General features: G+C 41.3%; 1 protein-coding gene across 4 annotated transcripts in view; it reads left to right on the top strand.

Moving 5' to 3' along the window:
• Window positions 1-20,315, top strand: part of magi2b (membrane associated guanylate kinase, WW and PDZ domain containing 2b) — an 88,709-nt gene continuing 68,394 nt past the window's right edge. For all 4 annotated transcript variants that reach the window (XM_026176259.2, XM_026176257.2, XM_026176256.2 and 1 more), the window contains exon 1: window positions 1-965. In XM_026176259.2, coding sequence (XP_026032044.1) covers window positions 668-965 — 298 coding nt within the window. In that variant the 5' untranslated portion in view covers window positions 1-667. The remainder of the gene's footprint in view (window positions 966-20,315) is intronic.

The following is a 20,315-nucleotide window of genomic DNA, read 5'->3' as shown; positions in this document are numbered from 1 at the left end:
GTTAACAAACAACCATTAATCTCGAAATCACCACATCCCGGTGAACCTGCTGTCCCTGGTGTTGTCCCGCGTGGTAATGCAGCCTTTGGGTAGTCTTTACAAGCTTGTTGCATATTTTTTAGAAAGGGAATATTCTGGCAAAGTCCACAGATATATGAATTTTGCAGCGCGAAACCTGCTGTTTCTCACACTCCCCAAACGCACTTGCGTGTAAATTGCGCGTGAGCAAGTTTATACAGGCTATCACGCAGCGTACCATATTTCGTCCTACATGTGTGCGATTACAGTGAGCCCGAGGAAGCTCCCCTGGCAGTGTAGTAAGAGTGAAGCGCCTCCTGTGCTATTTCCCCTCCTCTCCATCCCTTTACGCCGAACCAGAACCATTCATCTCTCCCCTCCTTCAGGCTTCACATCCGGGTCATCCGCCAGGATCTGTCTCTTACGTCTGTGTGTCTGACAGAGTGATAATTATTTCAGTCCGCTGCCGTGCTGTACTGCAGCTCTCTGCCCGACTGCGCGGCTCGCAGAGCGGACACTGCGCCAGCGTGCACCGGTGATGATGGAGCCACGAGCGCCGTGAAGCTGCAGCCGCTCGCACAAAAGGCAGAGATGAGACGGTAGGAGGCTTTTGCAGGGGCTAGCCCGCGGTGATTAACTCGCCCTAACGATGTCGAAGAGCCTCAAGAAGAAAAACCACTGGACCAACAAAGTCCACGAAGCGGTGATAACCCGGGGGAAAGAAGGCGAGCTGGGGTTCGAGCTGAAGGGGGGCGCGGAGAACGGCCAGTTCCCCTACTTCGGCGAGGTGAAGCAAGGGAAGGGGCTGATCCAGAGCGGCAAACTGGCCCAGGATGAACTGCTGCTGGAGGTCAACGACATGCCAGTAGCCGGGCTCACTACCCGGGACGTGCTGGCCGTGATCAAACACTGCAAAGACCCGGTCCGCTTCAAATGTGTCAAGCAAGGTGAGATATGCGCTGGACGGGAGAGGGGCCAGGAGCGCGGATCCGCGGAGAGGCGTGCGTGTGTGGCGTGTTTGTGTAAATGAGTGTTGCTGGTTTGATTAAGATGTCATTCGTGCAGTCATCTGTCAGTCTGCATTAAAGCGAGAAGCCGGTGTAAACACGGACCTTTGCTAGGCTGCAGGCCTGTTTTGTTGCTGAAATACAATTACGAGCCGTAATGAAGGGCTCAGTCCACCAGGATCAGCAACTATAATGATTACATCGCAGCCAGGAGCAGCCGCGGTCTGTTTATCGCTGGTTCGATGCCTCCAGGCTGGAGGGGGTGTGTCCGTTTAGGCTTGATGCCACAGCCTGCGGTTTTCTCCTTTTTTTTGGTCGAGGACGCGAGGCCTTCGCTGTGGATCAAATGTTTTTCTTCTTCTTCTCTCTCTTCTCTTTGCTGGCTGCTGTACAGTCTGAGCAGACAGACATGCTTCACACAAACAACTGCTGCATGCCAGCCCAGATCAGTGCTGTTATTCCACGATACCTGCACTCCCATGAAGCTTTCATATTGATCACCCCCTTTAAAAATTCACTGGCATGTGCACATGTGGTGCTCATGAAATACTCAATAATTGTGCAGGTCATGCTTAGGGTAGCTTTGAGGGTGCTTTGATTAAAAAAACAAAATCAAAACCAAACTGTAGCCTCTGAAGATGGAGGGTTGTTGTGATGTTCCAGTGGATTTCTGGCAGCAGACTTGACTGAGTGACCTGCTTCTGTCAGCCAGTGTAAGAGCAGTCAGGGTGTCTGCGCAGAGAGAACATTGGATAGAAGTTAAAAGTGGAGGAGATGCTTATCATCGCACCCTCTGAGGTTCAGTTAAGCCCCAGTAAGTGGCTAAAAAGGGCTGCGTTCCCAGCTGCGAAATAAGCCTCAGTGTAGCTTGAAATCACGCAGTTTTTTAATTTTATTTTTGGACATTGCATGTTTACAGAGGATTCGCCTGCTCTGTCTCAGTCCCTGTGTTTCCATGGGTTGCATCAACGTGATTGATTACTGAATTGGAGCTGCTGACAGAGTGGGAGTGTGGTGTTGTGATGTGTGAGGGGTTAAAATGCTAATGTGCCTCTAACAGACAGGTCTATTCTCTTCCTCCCTCACTTATGCATTTAAACATGAGTCTATGCGTGTATTGAACTTCCCACCTCGCTGCTCTCCAGATGAACGTCGTCTTTGCCGAGAACGTCCTTGAGCCCTCTGCTGTTTGTGCACAGCTTCTTGTCCCCTTCACTACATATATTTTTTCGCTCCCTCTCCCTCTTTCTCTCCCTGTCATATTAGTATTTGACTTCCATCCAGTGGAGAGCGGAGTATATTTATGGAAGACAGTTGCTGACACACTCACGGCCCGCCGAGGAATCATCTAGAAGGAGTCCAGCCGCTCGACTCAGAGGCCACACACAGCCAAAAAAAAACAAAATCAGAGATATGGATGTCCCGTCTGAGTGCACAATCACGTCTGCCCGACCGTGCAGACATGCACGCACTTACACGTTTTAACAGGCTATTTCCAGTCAGGTACACTGTAGAAAGCCCCGCTCCAGTCCCAGAGGGATCACTGCACTGGCAGAGAGGCCTGATGGACCTCCACATTGAGGTGACTCTGCCGTCACCTCCTTCATGTGCCTACATCACAGTCTTTTAGGAACTACGGCATTCAGACATGTTTTCACTGTGCTCTCATTTAAATCGATGGGACGAGGGAAGCCAGTCATGCAGATTTTACTGGAACAAACATGCATATTTGTTTCCCCCAAAAAATATCTGTGTTGGCAAATTTTTTTTGTGTGCATTGCACCACGCAGGTGTGAGCTGTCATTTAGGACGTATCACTTTCTAAAAGTGTCCATAAACATCATGTGTCAATCAGTCAAACTGCTTTCTTTTATACAGAAATTATTTAAGCGTGATAGCTGGATTGCCAACAAAGAAACAATTTCAAGTGCAGATCTCAGGGGAGTTGTTATTTATTCCCCGTCTATGTTTGTGTGTGTGTTTAACTGCTTCAAAATTCTCACCCCTCTGTCTTGTAAATGAATGTGCTGTAAATAAATCTCACCATCAAAGCAACAAACTGCACCACAAAATACCAACAAAGCATAACAATTTCTACATTTTTTTAAGCAATACTCTGGAACTTCCTGGCTGAACGGATAGCTGAGTGGTTAGGTCAGTCACTGCGTGGGTTCAAATGCTTTGTGTCATCTTCCGCTCTCTCCTAATTCCACCCTCCACCCCCCTAAAAAACCAAAAGCTTAAAACAAAGGGCCTTTTCACTGATGACACTGTGTCGTGTCATAGCTGGAGAGTCACGGATGTTATAAGAAAACGAGTGAGTCCACGCTGGTTCGCTGTTGGCGTGACACGAAACGAGGCCTGTTATGACAATTAGTGTGTTGTTGTTGAGCTTAAACTGCTCGTTTGTACATTAGATGTTGCTTGTGCCCGTTTGCACCTAATGATTTTGATGTAGAGCTCTCCTCCATGTTCATCACCTCATCCGGAGCGAGCGTGAGTGAGGTGCAAACGGCTGCTCGACTCAGTGAGGCAGATTTATAGAAGTGCCATGAAGATCACAACCGCAGAGGTGTTAGAACAGTATGGAGTGGAGAGAAGTGTGAATAAGTGTGTGTATGTGTGTGTGACAAAGTGAGAAAGACAAAGGTGGAGTTTTAAGAGAAGAGTGTGGTGGAGATGTGAGAAAAGACACTTGGCAAAATGGACTCTGTTCCCTCTTGTTGTTATTATTCATTCATTTATTTATTTATTTATTTATTTTACAGACGATGTCTGGCAGGTTCTTCATTCTTAGGCTACGTCTACACTAATGCGTTTTCGTTTGAAAACGCATCATTTTCTCTCCGTTTTGGCCTCCCGTCCACACTCAGATGGCGTTTTCCTCAAGGTAAAACGCAGCGTTTTGAAAACGTTCTCGAAAACGCATTCATTTCAAAACGGAGCTGTCCCGTCGCAGTGTGGACACTCGAAAACGCAGACTTAGTCATGTGATGCAGTCCATCCATCCATCCATCCATCCATCCATCCATTCGCTTCCGCTTATCCTTTTCAGGGTCACGGGGGGCGCTGGAGCCTATCCCAGCTGTCATGGGGCGAGAGGCGGGGTACACCCTGGACAGGTCGCCAGTCTGTCGCAGGGCCAACAACAGAGACAGACAACCATTCGCACTCACATTCACTCGCACATTCACACCTAGTGGCAATTTGGATTATCCAATTAACCTATCCCCACGAGTTGCATGTCTTTGGACATGCAGCTTGTTTCCAGTCATGTGACCAATTAAACAAAGATAGCGGAGTGCATTATACAGCAGTTGTGTGGATTGCTTTCAATTTTGACAGCCCTAAAAAAGATTAATATCACTTTGTACATGCTCCAGATATCTTTTCTTCAAATTCTTTAATTCTCACACGCTTTTGCGCATGCGCAGGACTGGAACGTAAGCGTTTTGGGCCGTTTCAATGTGGACGCGCAACTCTGTGAACATGACTGAAAACGCTAGTGTGGACGCAGAGCGTTTTCAGAAGAAAAGGCAGTTTTCAAATCTATCCGGGCTAGTGTGGACGTAGCCTTAAAAGCAAAATAATGTGTTTATGTCTATACCCGTGATGTTATCTTTCTCCCCTCACCCCAAATCAGTCGCAACAGATGGCCTCCCTGAGCTTGTTTCCTGTTAAAAGGGAGTTTTTTTTCTCCCCACTGTCACAAGTGCATTGCTCAAAGGGGTCATTTGATTGTTGGGGTTTTCCGTATTACTGCAGAGTCTTTACCTTACATCTTGAGGCGACTGCTGTTCTGATTTAGTAGAAATAAAAAATGACAGCATGTTGAAAATGTTCAGTAATGTTTGGAATCTCATTAATTTTCACTGCTGTTTTCAGTTTTTTGGGGGGAAAAAGCCCCTGAAAAGTTATATGACTAAAACTTAATCGATAAACTTGGAGACAAATAAGACAAGTGGTAATATCAGCTGTTTTGGGAGCCTTTTTTCTCTCATTCAGATTCAGGCTGAATCTACAACAAGTCCTGATATAATTTACATACCAATAAGCAGAATATCAGAAATGCCCTTTTCCCTACTTGAAGATTCCTCCATATAAGAAAAGAAACCAACGCTGTCACTGCTTGTCTCTCTGAAATTTAATTTTCTCCCCTCCAAATGTAGTATATATTTTTGGCTCGCGGAGAAAAGTGTGGAGGTGGAAGACCCCGGGATGTTTTATGCAGTTGGGTTTGTGAGCACAATATGTGTTCCTTCTGAGGGAAAACAACATGAATTCAAAATGTTAACATGGCCTTTAACATCTAAGTGGAGCACAGTCAGCCTCCGTCACACTGTGCAGCACTCGCCCACAGCTTATACGGGGCAGGCCAGCAAGCTCGCGGTTCCTTAATGAAACTGTTAACTGGGATTCTGCAGACAGCAGTAAAAACATATGTTCGTCCTACTGATTGCATAAATTTGATGATCTGCTTTGTGAAGTTGACTGTTTCAAATCTGCAGTTTACAACAAGAACGCGGGCTCATTTGATCGCAATTTTGCTTCGAATTCGTTAAACATCACATCTTCAGTTTGACACAAAGGTCTTCTTTTAGATGTATGGTTGAGATGAGCGAACATTCATGAAGGCTTAAATGTGCACCTGTTAACTGCGTATGCATAGATGGAGTGATTATATGCTGCCTAAACAACCTATCAGCAAATAAAAATGATACTTATTGAAGTTTCTGTGTTGTGTTAACATGAATTTTGCACTGCTCAAGTTCAGACATGGTGTGATGAAGACCAAACAATTGACCCATTTCTTAGAATGAAGACTTCTTTGTTTCATAAGAATAATAGGGGAATAAATAACACCAAAATAAAGTAAAATATAGTAGCGTTAGCCTTAAAAATCTTTGTATTAGTAAAAATGTAGTTTTTTAGATGAACCTTAATTTTTTTTTTAATCCTTGAAAAAGAAAAACATGCAAAAAGCTGAGACTGTGAGGAAATATTTCCTTCGGGATTAATAAAGTATTCTGATTCTGAAATATCTTTATTTATCAAAAAGGGATATTTTCAGGTTTTACAGCTGTGTGCAGACAGGGAGGTAGGCAAACCTTCGATTTGGTGGGTGTACTGGAATTTAGACTTTCCTTGAATAAATGAAGTGCGTAACAAAATACTTCATTTTACCCCTAAAATCTTTTATAATAGTATGTTTGTTTTTGTGTAGCGGTATCCATTTTCCACAAACAAATGCAACAGGCTGTTAAGCTATTAAGGATATTGTTGTATGCGCTAAGCTTTTTAAGCATGTTTTCCAGTTTATTTCAGAGCAGAAAAAAACACACATTTGAATATTTTCATGAGTCTTTTCTGATGTCTTATTGCAATTTTTTTAAGACTCTAAAAAAGATATATTGATCCAAACACAGCACGTAGGAGAAATTGGAAAGCTTGACAGGCTTTCCAGGCATGGTTATGGTTGCTAAGCTCAGACTGAATAATCACTTTGGAGGCGTCGATGGTCACAAAGCACAAATCTCAAAGCTACTGTCCAAGCAAGGCCATATAAAACTGCTTATATAAAAAAACTAAACAAAATAGAAAATACAGCCACAGCAGTGTTGCAGCACAAAAAAGCTTAATGGTTGTTCAGTTAGCTTTTAATCTCTCTAAAATCTACACTTTGGGTCATTTTCTGATGTTGTCAAGTTTTCTGACTTGGCTGTCCAAGTGCTGCCAGTCCTCTTAATGATGTAAAGTACAGTATTGGGGGACAGATGGAGCAGAGGGAGAGAAGGCGACCTTCTTCTGCTCTCATGTCGCTTTGTTGATGAGAAGCTTGAAGAATCAGTGCATAACATCCTGTCTGCTCCGTTGGTATTAATAACTCACCAAGAGATGAGTTCTGTCAGAGGCGGAGGATGATTTTATTGAGGCTAGAAGCTGCTGGAGCTCAGCTCAGAGGATCAAACCCGAGCTCAGCCAGCCAATGACCAAATATCTAACTGGTCCAGTTAAGTGAATTAGGTCAATGTAATTCTCCTTAGCGTGGACACGCTGCATGGGACTGCACTGGGACTGTGCTGCAGCATGTGTTTGTGAGGTGCAGATAGAAGCCGTGTCTTTGTGTGAAAGACGTGACTGAAAGAAGGTTTTTGTCAAGTGATTTTCCCTAAATGTCATTCGAGTCATGATGTGATCAGAGTTTTTAAGAACCGTGACACCAGTTCGCCCGCCGTTCAGTTATTCTAATGTCAGGATGTGACTGGTTATGATGCCAGTTTTAGCATTTTTGCAGAATCTGTGACAGCACAGATTTTAGTGATGGATCGATGTGGCAATGCGACCATATGATGCTGTGTGAGGCTGCATTTCATACTGGCTGAGATAAACATCAAATTCTTATGATTATTCAGGATGAGTGTGTCTGAGTGCTGAGAGGGGGGGGGGGGGGTGAAATATGCTGAGAAAGGAATTAAGTGCGAGTATGTAAAATGTATGCATGCACACATTCATTATGGGAACAATAGAAAGTTGTCTTTGTGTGCAAGATTTCAGCAATGAATCATCTCTTTTGATGAAATAACGTGGACACAAAAATGGTAAAAATACAAAGACGAAGCTGATTTTGGGGCATATTTGCTCTGACGGTTGTTTTCCTTGTTTGTTTTGTTTATATGACATATTACTTGACATTATGTTCATTGTTTATTTTACACTGAATTCTGAAAATTGGTTTTAAAAGCATGGCTGTATAAATAAATCTTAATTTGTGGGTATTTATGTTTTACACCTTACACCACTGGCCACCTAGTGGAGCTTCTTTATCTTGTGACAACCGCAGTGAAAGTAATGTAATCAGGCTGAGGTGATTTTGCTTCGTAAGAGAAAAATGTTGTGCCTGTGTGAGATTTTTTTTTTTTCCTTTTTGGTCTTTTACTGAATCAGCAACACGCTGCAAAATCCTCAGTAAAAGTAAAAGTTATGAATTACAAATATTGCCTAACTGCAAGTATATTAGGATACAAAACCTAATACAAGAAAATATTCTGTTGATTGAATGAACATTATTGCGCAAAGCTTCTAAATAATCCCTCATTTCTTTATATTTTGCTTCCAAGGAGAAGGACTTTCTTCTATATCTTCTAAAGAGGCCCTGAGCAATACTTCTCCAGGCTTTCTCAATGTCTTTCAAAGTTTTTCAATATTGGCTCCTTTTTCACTCATTTTCAGTACAGTCCTTGTATCTGGCCTTTCAGAGGATGTTTTATTTTTTTTCTACCGTTTAGGGTACGTAACACTGACCTATGAATCATTCAAGCATAAAAAAGGCACCAAAATCACAGGAAAAAACAGTGATGTGTCTGTATATAACAGACAACTTAAACTGTATATTTATTACTAGCAGTCTGTGACAAAAAATGAATTAAAGGATTATTCTATTCTAGCCTGTGACAAAAACTCATAATTTGTTCCCATTCCTTTAGTTGAATCTATAAAGAATGACAAAAACAAACTTGGCATATTTTGGCATGGTGTGCAGTGCGTTCTTAAAGAATTAAAGGAAATTGGACAAGTGGAGGACAAAAGAAGAAGTGGAAGGGCTAAAATCTATCTACAGCAGAAGAACAGCACCTGAATGTCATGTCCTTAAGAAATGATACAGGATCTGAGAGATGCATCTGAATCTTTGGTTGATCGATCTACTAGCAAAGCCTTATCAGAAAAGATGTAAAGATGCCATTCTTATGCCATTCACAAGGAACTGGGCTGAAAATCACTGGTAACAGATCTCTTTTGTTAAAGAATCTAAACAATTTTACATTTTGGCTTCACATTGTCATCAGTATGTACTGAGAAACTCAGGAGAGTAGTACAACAGTGAGTGTTTACAGCCATCTGTAAAACATCATCGAGCCTCTGCCATGTTTTGGGGCTGCATTTCAGGCAGTAGTGTTGGAGAGGTCAAAATTGATGGAATTATGAATGAAGAAAAGTGCAATCAGATCTGCAATTCTGGCGGGCGCTTGTGTATGTGTGTCTGATCCATATTGGTAACCACTGGTTTAAGCTGTATGATCCGGTCCATATGTTTTTCATATGAAGTTTTAGTTGGCTCTCAAATTTTTTGTGGTCTAAAAAGTACACAGAAATAAAAAGTGGCAAAAAATGGAAGTCCTCTAGTGTTTACATTTGTACGTAGACATGTATATTCACTACACTCTCCTACTGACATTCACATGCAACCCCTGTCACTTTACTCTTTTTCTCCCACTGTCTCAGTCAGCCGAGAGGTCTGAGGGTTTAATGAGGCGACTGTACAGCTGAGAGACACCACCACCTCTCACCTCCAGAGGTGGAGGCAGACAGCTCATCACAGCTGCCGCATGTATTTAGAGTCACTCGGTTTGTCTGGCTTTGCGCATACAATACCTCTCTGTGTGTTTTATAAGTCAGCAGGTCTGCTTTGAAAATGATATCTGCTGTATTTAGAAAACCTTCTCAGGGAGTCAGGGCTGTGGTGAAACAACAGCTTCCCTCCTACTTTCACTGAATCATATCTTATTCAGTCAGGCATGGCAGCACAGAAGGCAGCGCATGGTTTTCATTCATTGACATAGTGTGTATTAGCCAGCAGCGCTAATCTGATAGCTTCACTGTGGGCTTCAGATCTGAATGAGAAGGATTATAAAAGCTGGCGTCAGGAGCTACTCCGGCTGCTGCACTGAAACTGGTGGATGGCTACCAACAATGGTGTGTGATTTTCTGACTTTCTAAAGAGGCTCACTTTCATTCCCGAGTTGAATAGCTTGAAGTGGAGCCAACTCATACGCAGAGTACTGTGACACACGTCATGCACTATATATATAATATGTGTATACGTGTTTTTCATAACCACACCTCAGCTGTTTTGAAAACCCTCTAATTTTTTTGCTCTGCATCGGTTTATGCACATGATCATGAGTTCATTTCACTGTTGTACCTCCATACAATAAATTAATGGGGGGGAAAATCCCTTTGTGTAAGGCTGCTCTGCTTAAATATGAATTTAAATTCCACTGCTGACTCAATCATGCTCATTGCAGCAGCAGGCAGCTTCCTGTTCTACTGGAAGAAATCTCGGCTGACGTGTTAAAGTGCTTCATTTACATTCTGGATCGTTTCATAACTGTAGCTAATGCTTCCTACCAGTAGAGGACAGCATCTGTCTAATCAGTTTTCAAAGGAGCAGCTCTCTATCTGCTCTGACACTCTCACAGGAAGTTTAATAGTAGCAGACTGAACTCCACTGAGTTCAAAAGTGTTGCATTCAGTAGTTGCACTGAAGCAACTCTGCTGTTTGAGATGAATGTGCAAGTTTCTGTGTATAAAGGCGAGCCTGTCACTGACTAATTCAACATAAAGAGCATCAAAGATAGCAGGAACTGTAAGTTGTGTCTTTTAAATTGTAAAAAAAAAAGGACCAAAATCATGTTCTTATAGGCTACAGAGACACAAGTTTCCCACCTGAACTTATTTAGTCTTCTAGTTACGAAAGTTAAATCCTTCTCTGAGCTCAGGGGCCAAGATCCGATCAAACTCATACAGTGCCTTCTGATATCTTTAAAAAATGCCACTAGACACAAACCTTTTCCCAGAAGAGACATTCTTTTGGTTACCCTGAATGATCCGCAACACCCAGCAGAGACAGACATCTGTCTCTTTGTGGGGGATTTTTAAGGAAAATTGAAAATGGTTTGCATTAAATTCACTGAAGCAGAAACCTAGCCTGCTAAAAAAAAAAAAAAATTCTAATAATATCTCTTGTGACAGTGCTGAAACCTTATTTGAGAAGATCTTTGAGAATAACTCAAACCTTGGATGACTCAACCTGTCAGTCCTTTACTTTGTTATGTGCTTTGTCATTTTCTAATTTTGACTCTTAAAATTGTGCTTATGGGAGAGACTAACAAGGATGCTGTTTATACATGGTGTTTGTAAAGGTTTGATCAATCAGAAGGGAAGATGCACTTTATTGGCAAAAGTATTTGCTCGTCTGCCTTCACATGCATATAATCTTAAGTGACATCTCATTGTTAATCCATAGGGTTTAATACGATGCCAGCTCAACCTTTCCAGCTGTGAGAGCTTCAACTCTTATGGGAAGGCTTTCCACAAGGATTTGGTGTGTTTATGGGAATCTTTTGACAATTCTTCCAGAAGAGTGTTTGTGAGGTTTGGATGTGAAGGCCCGGCTCACAGTCTCTGCTCTAATTCATCCCAAAGGTGTTCTGTTGTGTTGAAGCCAGACTCACTCATCCATGTCTTTATGGACTTTGCTTTGTGCACCGGTGAGCAGTCATGTTGGAACATGAAGGGGTCATCCCCGAAACCTTCCCACAAAGTTGGGAGCATGAAATTGTCCAAAATGTCTTGGTGTGCTAAGCATCAAGAGTTCCTTTCACTGGAACTAAGGGGCCGAGCCCATCTCTTAAAATATAACCCCACACCATGCTCCCCCTCCACCAGACATGTACCATTCTCCTGGCACCCACAAACCCAGACGATCAGATTGCCAGGCTGAAAAGTGTGACACTCCAGAGAACACACCACTACTGCTCTAGATCCAGTGGTGGTGTGCTTTGCATCAGTGGATCCAATGGATCCAAGCCTTACATCACCAAGCACCAATGTTTACATTGGTGCCTGGTGATGCAAGGCTTGGATGCAGCTGCTCGGTCACTGAAACCCATTTCATGAAGCTCTCCACACACTCATCTTGAGCTCAGCTGAAGGCCACATGAAGTTTGGAAGTTTGTAGCAACTGACTCTGCAGAAAGTTGTCGACCTCTGAACACAAAGCCCATTTGCATCTTCTGACCCTGCTCTGTGCTTTTAGGTGACTGAGTTGCGGTTGTTACCGAAAGTGAGGAAACTTCACAACTGGACTTGTTGCAGAGGTGCCATCCTATCACCGTACCACGCTGGAATTTACTGAGCTCTTGAGAGGGTCCAATTCTTTCAAAAATGTTTGTAGAAGCTGTTTTCATCCCAAGGTGATTGAGTTTATTCACCTGTTGACATGGAAGCTATTGGAACACCTGAATGATCAATGATCTGTATGAGTGAGTGAGTACTTTTGTCAATATAGTGTATGTTGCTGTCCTTTAACATTAGCATTGACAAATGTTCAGTGTAGCCTGGTCAGACCAAGATATTAAGTGTATTATGCTTAGCTGTTTACTGCTCCAATTGTGGAATTTATTAAACTTCTGGACTTTTACTGCCAATAATTTGGAGTTGATCCTAATGAAATGGTAATCACCTTGATGATGAGTCAGTGGAGCATGCCTGAGCTTAAAAGTATTTTCCACCTGACTTGTTAGGGTCAGAGTTATGGCCATTTCTCGCAGACTTTATGAGCATGGTGTCTATTACATTCTTGTTCATATAGTTCATCCTTGCAAGCTGTAATGGAGAAAAGAAAGGAGCAATCGGGTCAGTACAGTGGAGTTGAATTCAATTCATTTTAGTTTGGATTTAGCAGCATGAAGGGCCCCTTAATCACTACAGACAGGGTTTATTAGACTATCAGACCATAGCAGCCAAGTGATGCATTGGAGAGCAGAATCATTATGATGCTCAGAAGGTGGCCTTCTCTCAGCCACAGTCGCAATTATTAATTTTTTGTATTGACAGGAAACACACCCATGCTGGTTTTAACCCCTCAGGGAATCGACTGCTGCACCCCCAAACTGATGAGTTTCTTATTACTCTCCACTGCCTCTGGGGTTTCTTCATATCTCACTCTCTCTGTGTTTTCTACCCATTATTGTTACTCAACTTTCCCACATCTGCGAACCAGCGGATGAAGCGCTTGAGCCGTGCACATTTTACCCTGTTTTTGTCTTTTAATTGGTCTTTCTTTATTTTCCATTAAGAGGCATGCTGCTTGTTTCCGACTGAGTCTTTGGAGCGCTGCTTGAATACAATGAGGAGTGACGGGAAAAAGAAGGCAGTACAAGTCTAACAGAGTTTTTTTTATAGTATGCGAATCCAATTGCCATAATTACCACAAATTTGATAGATGTGTATCTGTGGAGTTGTATTAGCTCAGCGTCGCCAAGCAAAGAACTGTGAGGATATATTGTGTATTATTTGTCCACCAAAGAGCTACAGGTGGGTTTGCTGCACCTTTTAAGTGTTGACCGCTATGCATTCTGTTCTTATGCAGATAATAAACCCCAGCACAAATAGATAAACAATCCTTCACACATAATTTTCAACACAACGCAGAGTGGAGGGGCTGTTTGCTAACAGTGAGGTGTAACTGAGCATGGCTACATGAGGAATTAGGAATGGCAATTCCGTTAGCTCTACCTCTTTTAGTCCTGAAATCTCATTTGTAGTGTGAGCTTGTTTCCCTTTACAGTGACTCAGAGGTTGTGTCTGGCCTTGATTATGGCACCGTAGAGAAAGACATAGAGGAACATCATCATTAAGACTAGTCTGAGGATGGGGGGAATCAATATTAAGACCTTTAGGAGAGATGCTCTGTCATTTACTATTAATAATGGGCCCTGCAGCCTGCTGTAATAACGCCATTAGGAGTACTGGAAACTGATGCTTTATCCACAGCTAAATGGCCTTTTTACAATACACCCACATGTGGCAACTATAAATGCATACAGTATCCAGTATCATTCTCACACAAACACACACGCACACACCGTATCGCCTGCTTTATCTCACACAGCCCTTCCTGTGCCTAATTGAGAGGGTTAGACAAGAAAAATTGGTCCAAGTCCGATCTTAGTATTCTTTAACTGGACCACAGGAGATGTGGACAAAGACACCGTGAAAGTAAAATGTCAGATATGACAAGGAGATAAAAAAGAGGTAGAAAAACAGAATGATAGAAATGAATGTAAAGAGGGAAAGAAAAAAGGTACTGTATGTTCTTTAAAGAGACAGTAACACACATTTTGGCTTTTTAAAATTTTAGTGTTCACAATGTAATGGACTTACGCTATATGTAGCAAATGAAAAATATACTGTAAACAGCCCCAAAATAAAAGAGCAATAGTATTACAGTTAGGGCTGTTCGATATAACGATATATATAGGATGACGATATAAAAACGTCTATGTTTCATTTTACGCTATCGTTTGTTTCGTGGTGTCGCAAAATAAACTGTTTACGGCAATATTTCACTGTAGTGGCTATATTAATTTCTTAAAGTTCTCTCTTTCTCTTATATTTTATATAACCACACTATGGACCACAAGAGCCTGTTTTTGTTTTCGGTAGCAACAACGACGGTAACAGCATCGCGTGTCCGCTTGTTTATGTTCCACATAAACCTTTCACAATAAAGCTCAAGATCCTGTTGAGACTTTTCAAAATAAACGGAATCACGTGAAAGAGCAGATTATTTACGGATGAGAATTAAAAAAGAGCCACCAGGTGCTAAAAAATAAACCTTAGACTCAAACGTTAGAACAGGCTTTTCCCCGCAGCACGCCGTGTAATAAATACTCACAAAGAAAACTGCGGCCTTTACAACTTATGTCTAAAAATGTATCGTTTCATGCATCGGTTAAAACACTCGACTCCAGCTGCATGACGCGCAGCTGGAAACAGTTCCTGCAAGACGAGCTGCCCGAGATTCACAGAATTTATCGGGATGATAGAATTCTTATATCGGGACATGAGATTTTGGTCATATCGCAAAGCCCTAATTACAGTATAGAAATATTTATAGCTTATTAATATACCTTAATTAGTTCTTTCTTCTTTTTTTAAAATCTGAAGTGTGTAGAATTTGTCATGCTAACCCCCTTTTCCATATATTATTTGGCTAGGGTCTTATTCTGAAAGGAAACGTAAAAACTGAAATTGACGGTATCAAAAGTAAAGACTGTAACTGAAGATCAAAGCTCAACATTCAGGTTTGAAAACCAAGTATTTGAGTTCATTTCAGTTCCTGCAGTCGAAAGTAAGAGAAAGGTAATAGCATGCTGTGCTAAGCGTGGCCTATGCAGTAGCTGATATTTTACAGGTCAAAATTTAGGACATTTTGAATGTGATGAAAATAATTGTGGTGGCCTTTTTCAGAAATATACAAATGCACTGTAGCATTTTATGTTATCACCTTTGTTGCTGTTACTGTCTTTGAAGTTCATTTATCTGCTAAATAAAAACCAGCATCTTCAGTTTAACCTCACATTTAATGCCGTTCAATTCAAGTTTATTTATATAGTAAAAGCACTTTATATTGTAAGATAAAGACCCTACAATAATAGAGAGAAAACCTCAACAATCAGACGACCCTCTATAAGGAAGAACAAGACAAGATGTTTTCTGAGCATTCAGTTAGCAAACAAACATGAATAACTTAGGTTTGCTGTTAGCCAAACCTAACTTAATAATATATTTATTACATTGTATTAATTAATAAAGAAAACACTGGACATGTTGTTTGACACATGATCTTTATAAATGGGCACCCACACATGAATATTTAGAATCTGTAGGCAAGGAACAAGACTTCTGATACTAGGAGTTTTCTAGTTTTCATATATAGTCTGTAGTATTGACTAGTCAAATTTAAACAAGCTTTGGCTGCTTTCAGCATGTGTGCAGAGCAAAAGACAAAACACACTGACCCAAAAGCAGTCTCAAAACTCAAGATTTTCATCTCTTTTAAAAAAGTATAGTTAGGAAGTCTTGGACCAGATATCCCCTGGCCACACGGAAAGCTCCAAAACATTAGCTGTTAGAGTTTAGCTCATTAGATGATAGCTGATGGATTGTCTGGCTTTGATTATCCTCTTCCTTTTTAAAAAAAATTCTTTCTGTTCATGTTGGTTCCTGACTAGAGCTTCATCTGTGCTGTCCCCCCTAAAAGACATTATATGACTTTACCCTTAATGACAGATTTTGACACCTCGGTATATATCAATGAAGATGTAAATTGATGACCATTAGAACACGTTCTGGGTTTTTCCAAGGGTATATGGGAAGCTGCATAGGCAGAGATGACCTTCACTAACCTTTATGCACATCTGGCCATTTTTGTTCTGTAAGCAGGCCTGAAATATGACAGAAATTGCTCAGGTCAGAAATAAGAAATAAAGGTTACCTAAAGGTAAAGGGGGAGTGAGTTAAAAGAAACACCTGCAGTGTTTAGTCCGTTTAAGTTGAACTCTGGTTTGTTTCCCACTTTGGTGCGATTTAGATGAGAACACAGTAATCACACTCAGGTCCAATTGGAGGAGGTTTAGGTCTAGTTTCAAATGAACTCCATAGCAGTATGTTTATGAGGTGAACGTAATCTGACCTAGCTCCCAGGTGTACGTTGCAAGTTTAAGCTAAACTCAGGATACCATAGATACCATAGATCAAGAAGGTCAGTATGAGTTAGCGACTAGCTGTGGAAGGTATCCAGAGCACACCATATTTATTCTTCAACACAGCCTGAACTCTCTTAGCTTTCTTTGCATTTCTTTATGCAGTCTTCAGGGATAGTTCTCCAGGCTTCTTGAAGGACATTCAAAGCTCTTCTCTGGATGTCAGCTGCCTTTTTTTTACTGTACTCCCTCAAGATGATCCCAAACTTCTTCAATAATGTTAAGGTGTTGGCTCTGGTTACTTGAAAGTCAGGGTCCAACTGAGGTCTCTGTTGACGAACCTTGCATGGTTTTTCTTATAATACTCCTGTCAAGGTGGTGGTAGCTGCAGCGCTCAGCTGCTTGGTCAAAGCTTGGATGAGGAAACAGATTTTTTTTTCTCTCTTTTTATTTATGCATGTTTATGAATGTTCATGTCTCAGAGGTGCAGCCGGATATGCGATGCCTCCTGCCTTACAGTGTTTTACTCCTCTGTAACCTGTATGACCTCTTGTGAGAATAAGGAAGCATTATCGATCAACACGTCTCTTTTTGGGTTTCGTTCTCCATGACAACCTCTCTGGTGCAGCAGCACCACTTCACCTCAGCTCTCCTTACATTCCTCTGACCATCACAACAGATATGACCCATTTTACTCAGTGTACTAGTGTGTGTGTGTTTGTGTCTTTGCCAGTAGGATTTAATCAGGTGTGGTTTGTCCTTGGCATGAAATATGAGAAATGTTTGTGTTTAAATGTAAACATGTCTCCTTGCATTTGTGTGTGTGTGTGGATATACAGTAAGAGTCCGAGTGTGCACGCAGGTGTGAGCTCCTGAAGCATAACTGTAGGGTTGTTTGCAGTTAAGAGTTTAGCAGTTAAACTTTGTGAGGAGAGAAGCTCAGAGAATCAATGTGGCAGGACTGCGCCTGCCTCCTCTCTCAGCCTCCCAGGAAAGTGGGCATGTCGGGTCTAATTATGCCTTCCCAAATCAAACAAAATGGCTCCCATTGGTGTCTGCATCAATATGCTCCCTTCTCCAAGCTCATATTCATACAAACAGTGCAACCCATTAGCTATGCCATGTAAACAAAAGTGGTGCTCAGCAATTTGTGTTGTGCATAACAAAGTCTGAATAAAAATCTTTTTATTATCTAGCCACTTCTTTTAGGCTATAAAAAAATATTTTAATTTCAGCATGCTGATGTTTAACTGGTCCTTACTCACACTATAAGCTTAGACCTGAAACAGTTAGTTGATTAAGAAAATTGCTGCTTTTATAATCGGTTTAGAATTAATTTTTCATGTCTTTTTTTTTTTCCAGAATGACTGGAAACTGGAATTCTTTTTTTCTCAGAATTCTGAGATTAAAGTCAGAATTCTTTTTTTCCTCCCCGGTGGCACTAATCCTCTTCCGTATATCCGTACATAGACCATAGAAGGTCGGATTAACGTTTACAACCCAGCTCTGAATGTGACAGAATCTAAAACGCTACTCTGTTTTATTGGCCAAGTATGGGTACACATACTATGGATTGTAATAATAATACATTTTATTTGAAAGCGCCTTTCAAAACACTCAAGGTCACTGTACACAGTAGAATAAAAGCAAGAAGTTTACAGAATCATAAAAACATAAGACATAAACAAATAAAATAGGAGTTGAGTTTGGACTTAAAGAGAGAGAAGGAAGAGATGTTTCTTAAATCAGGAGGTAGGGAATTCCAGAGTCGTGGAGCAGAGCAGCTGAAAGCCCTGCTCCCCATGGTTACAAGATAGGGGGAGGGGACAGAGAGTGAAAGGGAAGAAGAAGATCTGAGACAACGAGATGGGGCGGTGGTCTTAACCAGGTCAGAGAGATATGGAGGAGAGAGATGATGAATAGCCTTAAATGTGTGCAAGAGTATTTAGAAAATTGATGCGATATTTGACCGGGAGCCAATGAAGCTGCTGCAGGGGAGGAGTGATGTGGTGGACAGAAGGGGTCCTGGTGATGATATGGACAGCAGAGTTCTGGACGCGTTGGAGCTTGTGGATGGATTTTTGAGTAAGACCAAAAAGAAGTGAATTACAATAATCAATCCGGGAAGTAACAAGGCTATGGACAAGAATGGCAGTGGCATGTGGGGTAAGAAAAGGACGGAGCCGATTAATGTTGCGCAATTGAAAATATGCAGACCGAGTAATATTATTAATGTGTAAATTGAAAGATGGAGTACTGTCGAGGATGACACCCAAACTTTTCACAGAGGAAGAAATGAAGACTGGTGAGTTATCGATAGCAATAGAGAAACTGTTGGTTCTGGATAATGTTGATTTAGTGCCTACCAAGAGGAGCTCGGATTTATTACTATTGAGTTTGAGAAAATTAGAAGAGAACCATGAATTTAGTTCAGCTAAGCAGAGGGTGAGGGAGGATGGGGGAAGAGCAAAATCAGGTTTAGTGGACAGATAAAGCTGGGTGTCATCGGCATAACAGTGAAAATGGACATTGTATTTACGGAAAATATGTCCAAGCGGTAGAAGGTAGATAATGAAAAGAAGGGGCCCCAGGACAGATACCTGGGGCATGGCAGTGGTCAGAGGAAGGGGCTGAGAAGTAAAGGATTTGAGTTGAATGAACTGAGTGCGATCAGACAGGTATGATTTAAACCAGGCTAGTGGAGTATGGGAGAGACCGATAGAGGCTAGCCTACTGAGAAGAATGGAGTGAGAAATAGTGTCGAAAGCAGCACTCAGATCGAGGAGAATAAGAATGGAAAGTAAACCGGAGTCAGCTGCCATTGGTTATTTTTATAAGTGCTGTTTCAGTGCTATGGGAGGGGCGAAAACCAGACTGGAACTGTTCATACAGATTATTATTAGTTAAATGTGAGTGGAGTTGTGTGGCAACTATTTTCTCAAGAATTTTTGAAAGGAATGGTAGATTGGAAATAGGCCAAAAATTCTCAAAATTATTGGGATCTAGACCAGTTTTTTTTTCAATATTGGGGTGATGGCGGCAATTTTGAGGGAAGCAGGAACAGTTCCAGTGGTAAGTGAAGAGCAGATGATGGCAGATATGAGTGGAAGCAAAGAAGGTAGACATGCCTTAACCAAAACTGTAGGAATGGGGTCTAGCTGACAAGTAGAAGGTTTTGACTTACAGATGAAATCTGAAATATCAGTAACTGAGCGGAGCTGGAAAGCAGAAAAACAGTGTGATGGGAGAGGACTTGTACTTGTTTTGTCTTTGCGCTCACTGTAAACAAAACAGAGAATATTGATAATACCATGTATGGCTTCACGTGTGCAGTGGTGCAAAGTCCAAAGACTTTCAATAAATAAAGAAATGATGGGTAACTGTTACCATGGGAAGCTGACAGTGGGTATAATTATATATATTACATGTATTACATAACTGTTTACTAATATATCAGTATATAGTTATGTAATGTTAATATTAGTGGGTGTATACACATGGACCAGTCTTTTTTTCACAATTACATTAATACATTAATGTAGAAATGCATCTTCTGCAGCATTATAAGGGACACACACAATAATACATCATAGTAATGATTAAACTGTGTTTAATCTGAAATTCTGAGCAAACCTGAAGCTACTTAAATAGTTTAACTTTGAGGTTGCATTAATATATTAGTTAGTTAGCTTATGTCAAGTAAGTCCACATCTCTTTAAAAAGCATTTAGCAAAAAGAGGTATTGTTCATGCAAAATATCAGATTTACGTCCAGCTATGAAAGAAAGTAATCTTTGTGACCTATGGTACGCTCTACGTTACAGTATGAGGTAAATCTGAGTCTTTTTCTGGTTTGACTAAAGAATGTCTGCCTTCTGATTTTTCTGTAAGCCTGTGGTTTGCATACTTCACTAAAAAGTAGCTGTTGCCTGGAGGAAGACGGCTTGTAAAGATGAATAAAT

The sequence above is a fragment of the Astatotilapia calliptera genome, chromosome 7, assembly GCF_964374335.1.
Source record: "Astatotilapia calliptera chromosome 7, fAstCal68.1, whole genome shotgun sequence".
NCBI lineage: Eukaryota > Metazoa > Chordata > Actinopteri > Cichliformes > Cichlidae > Astatotilapia > Astatotilapia calliptera.
Note: the sequence above shows the minus strand (reverse complement) of the source record. Positions and strands in the feature narration are given on the sequence as shown.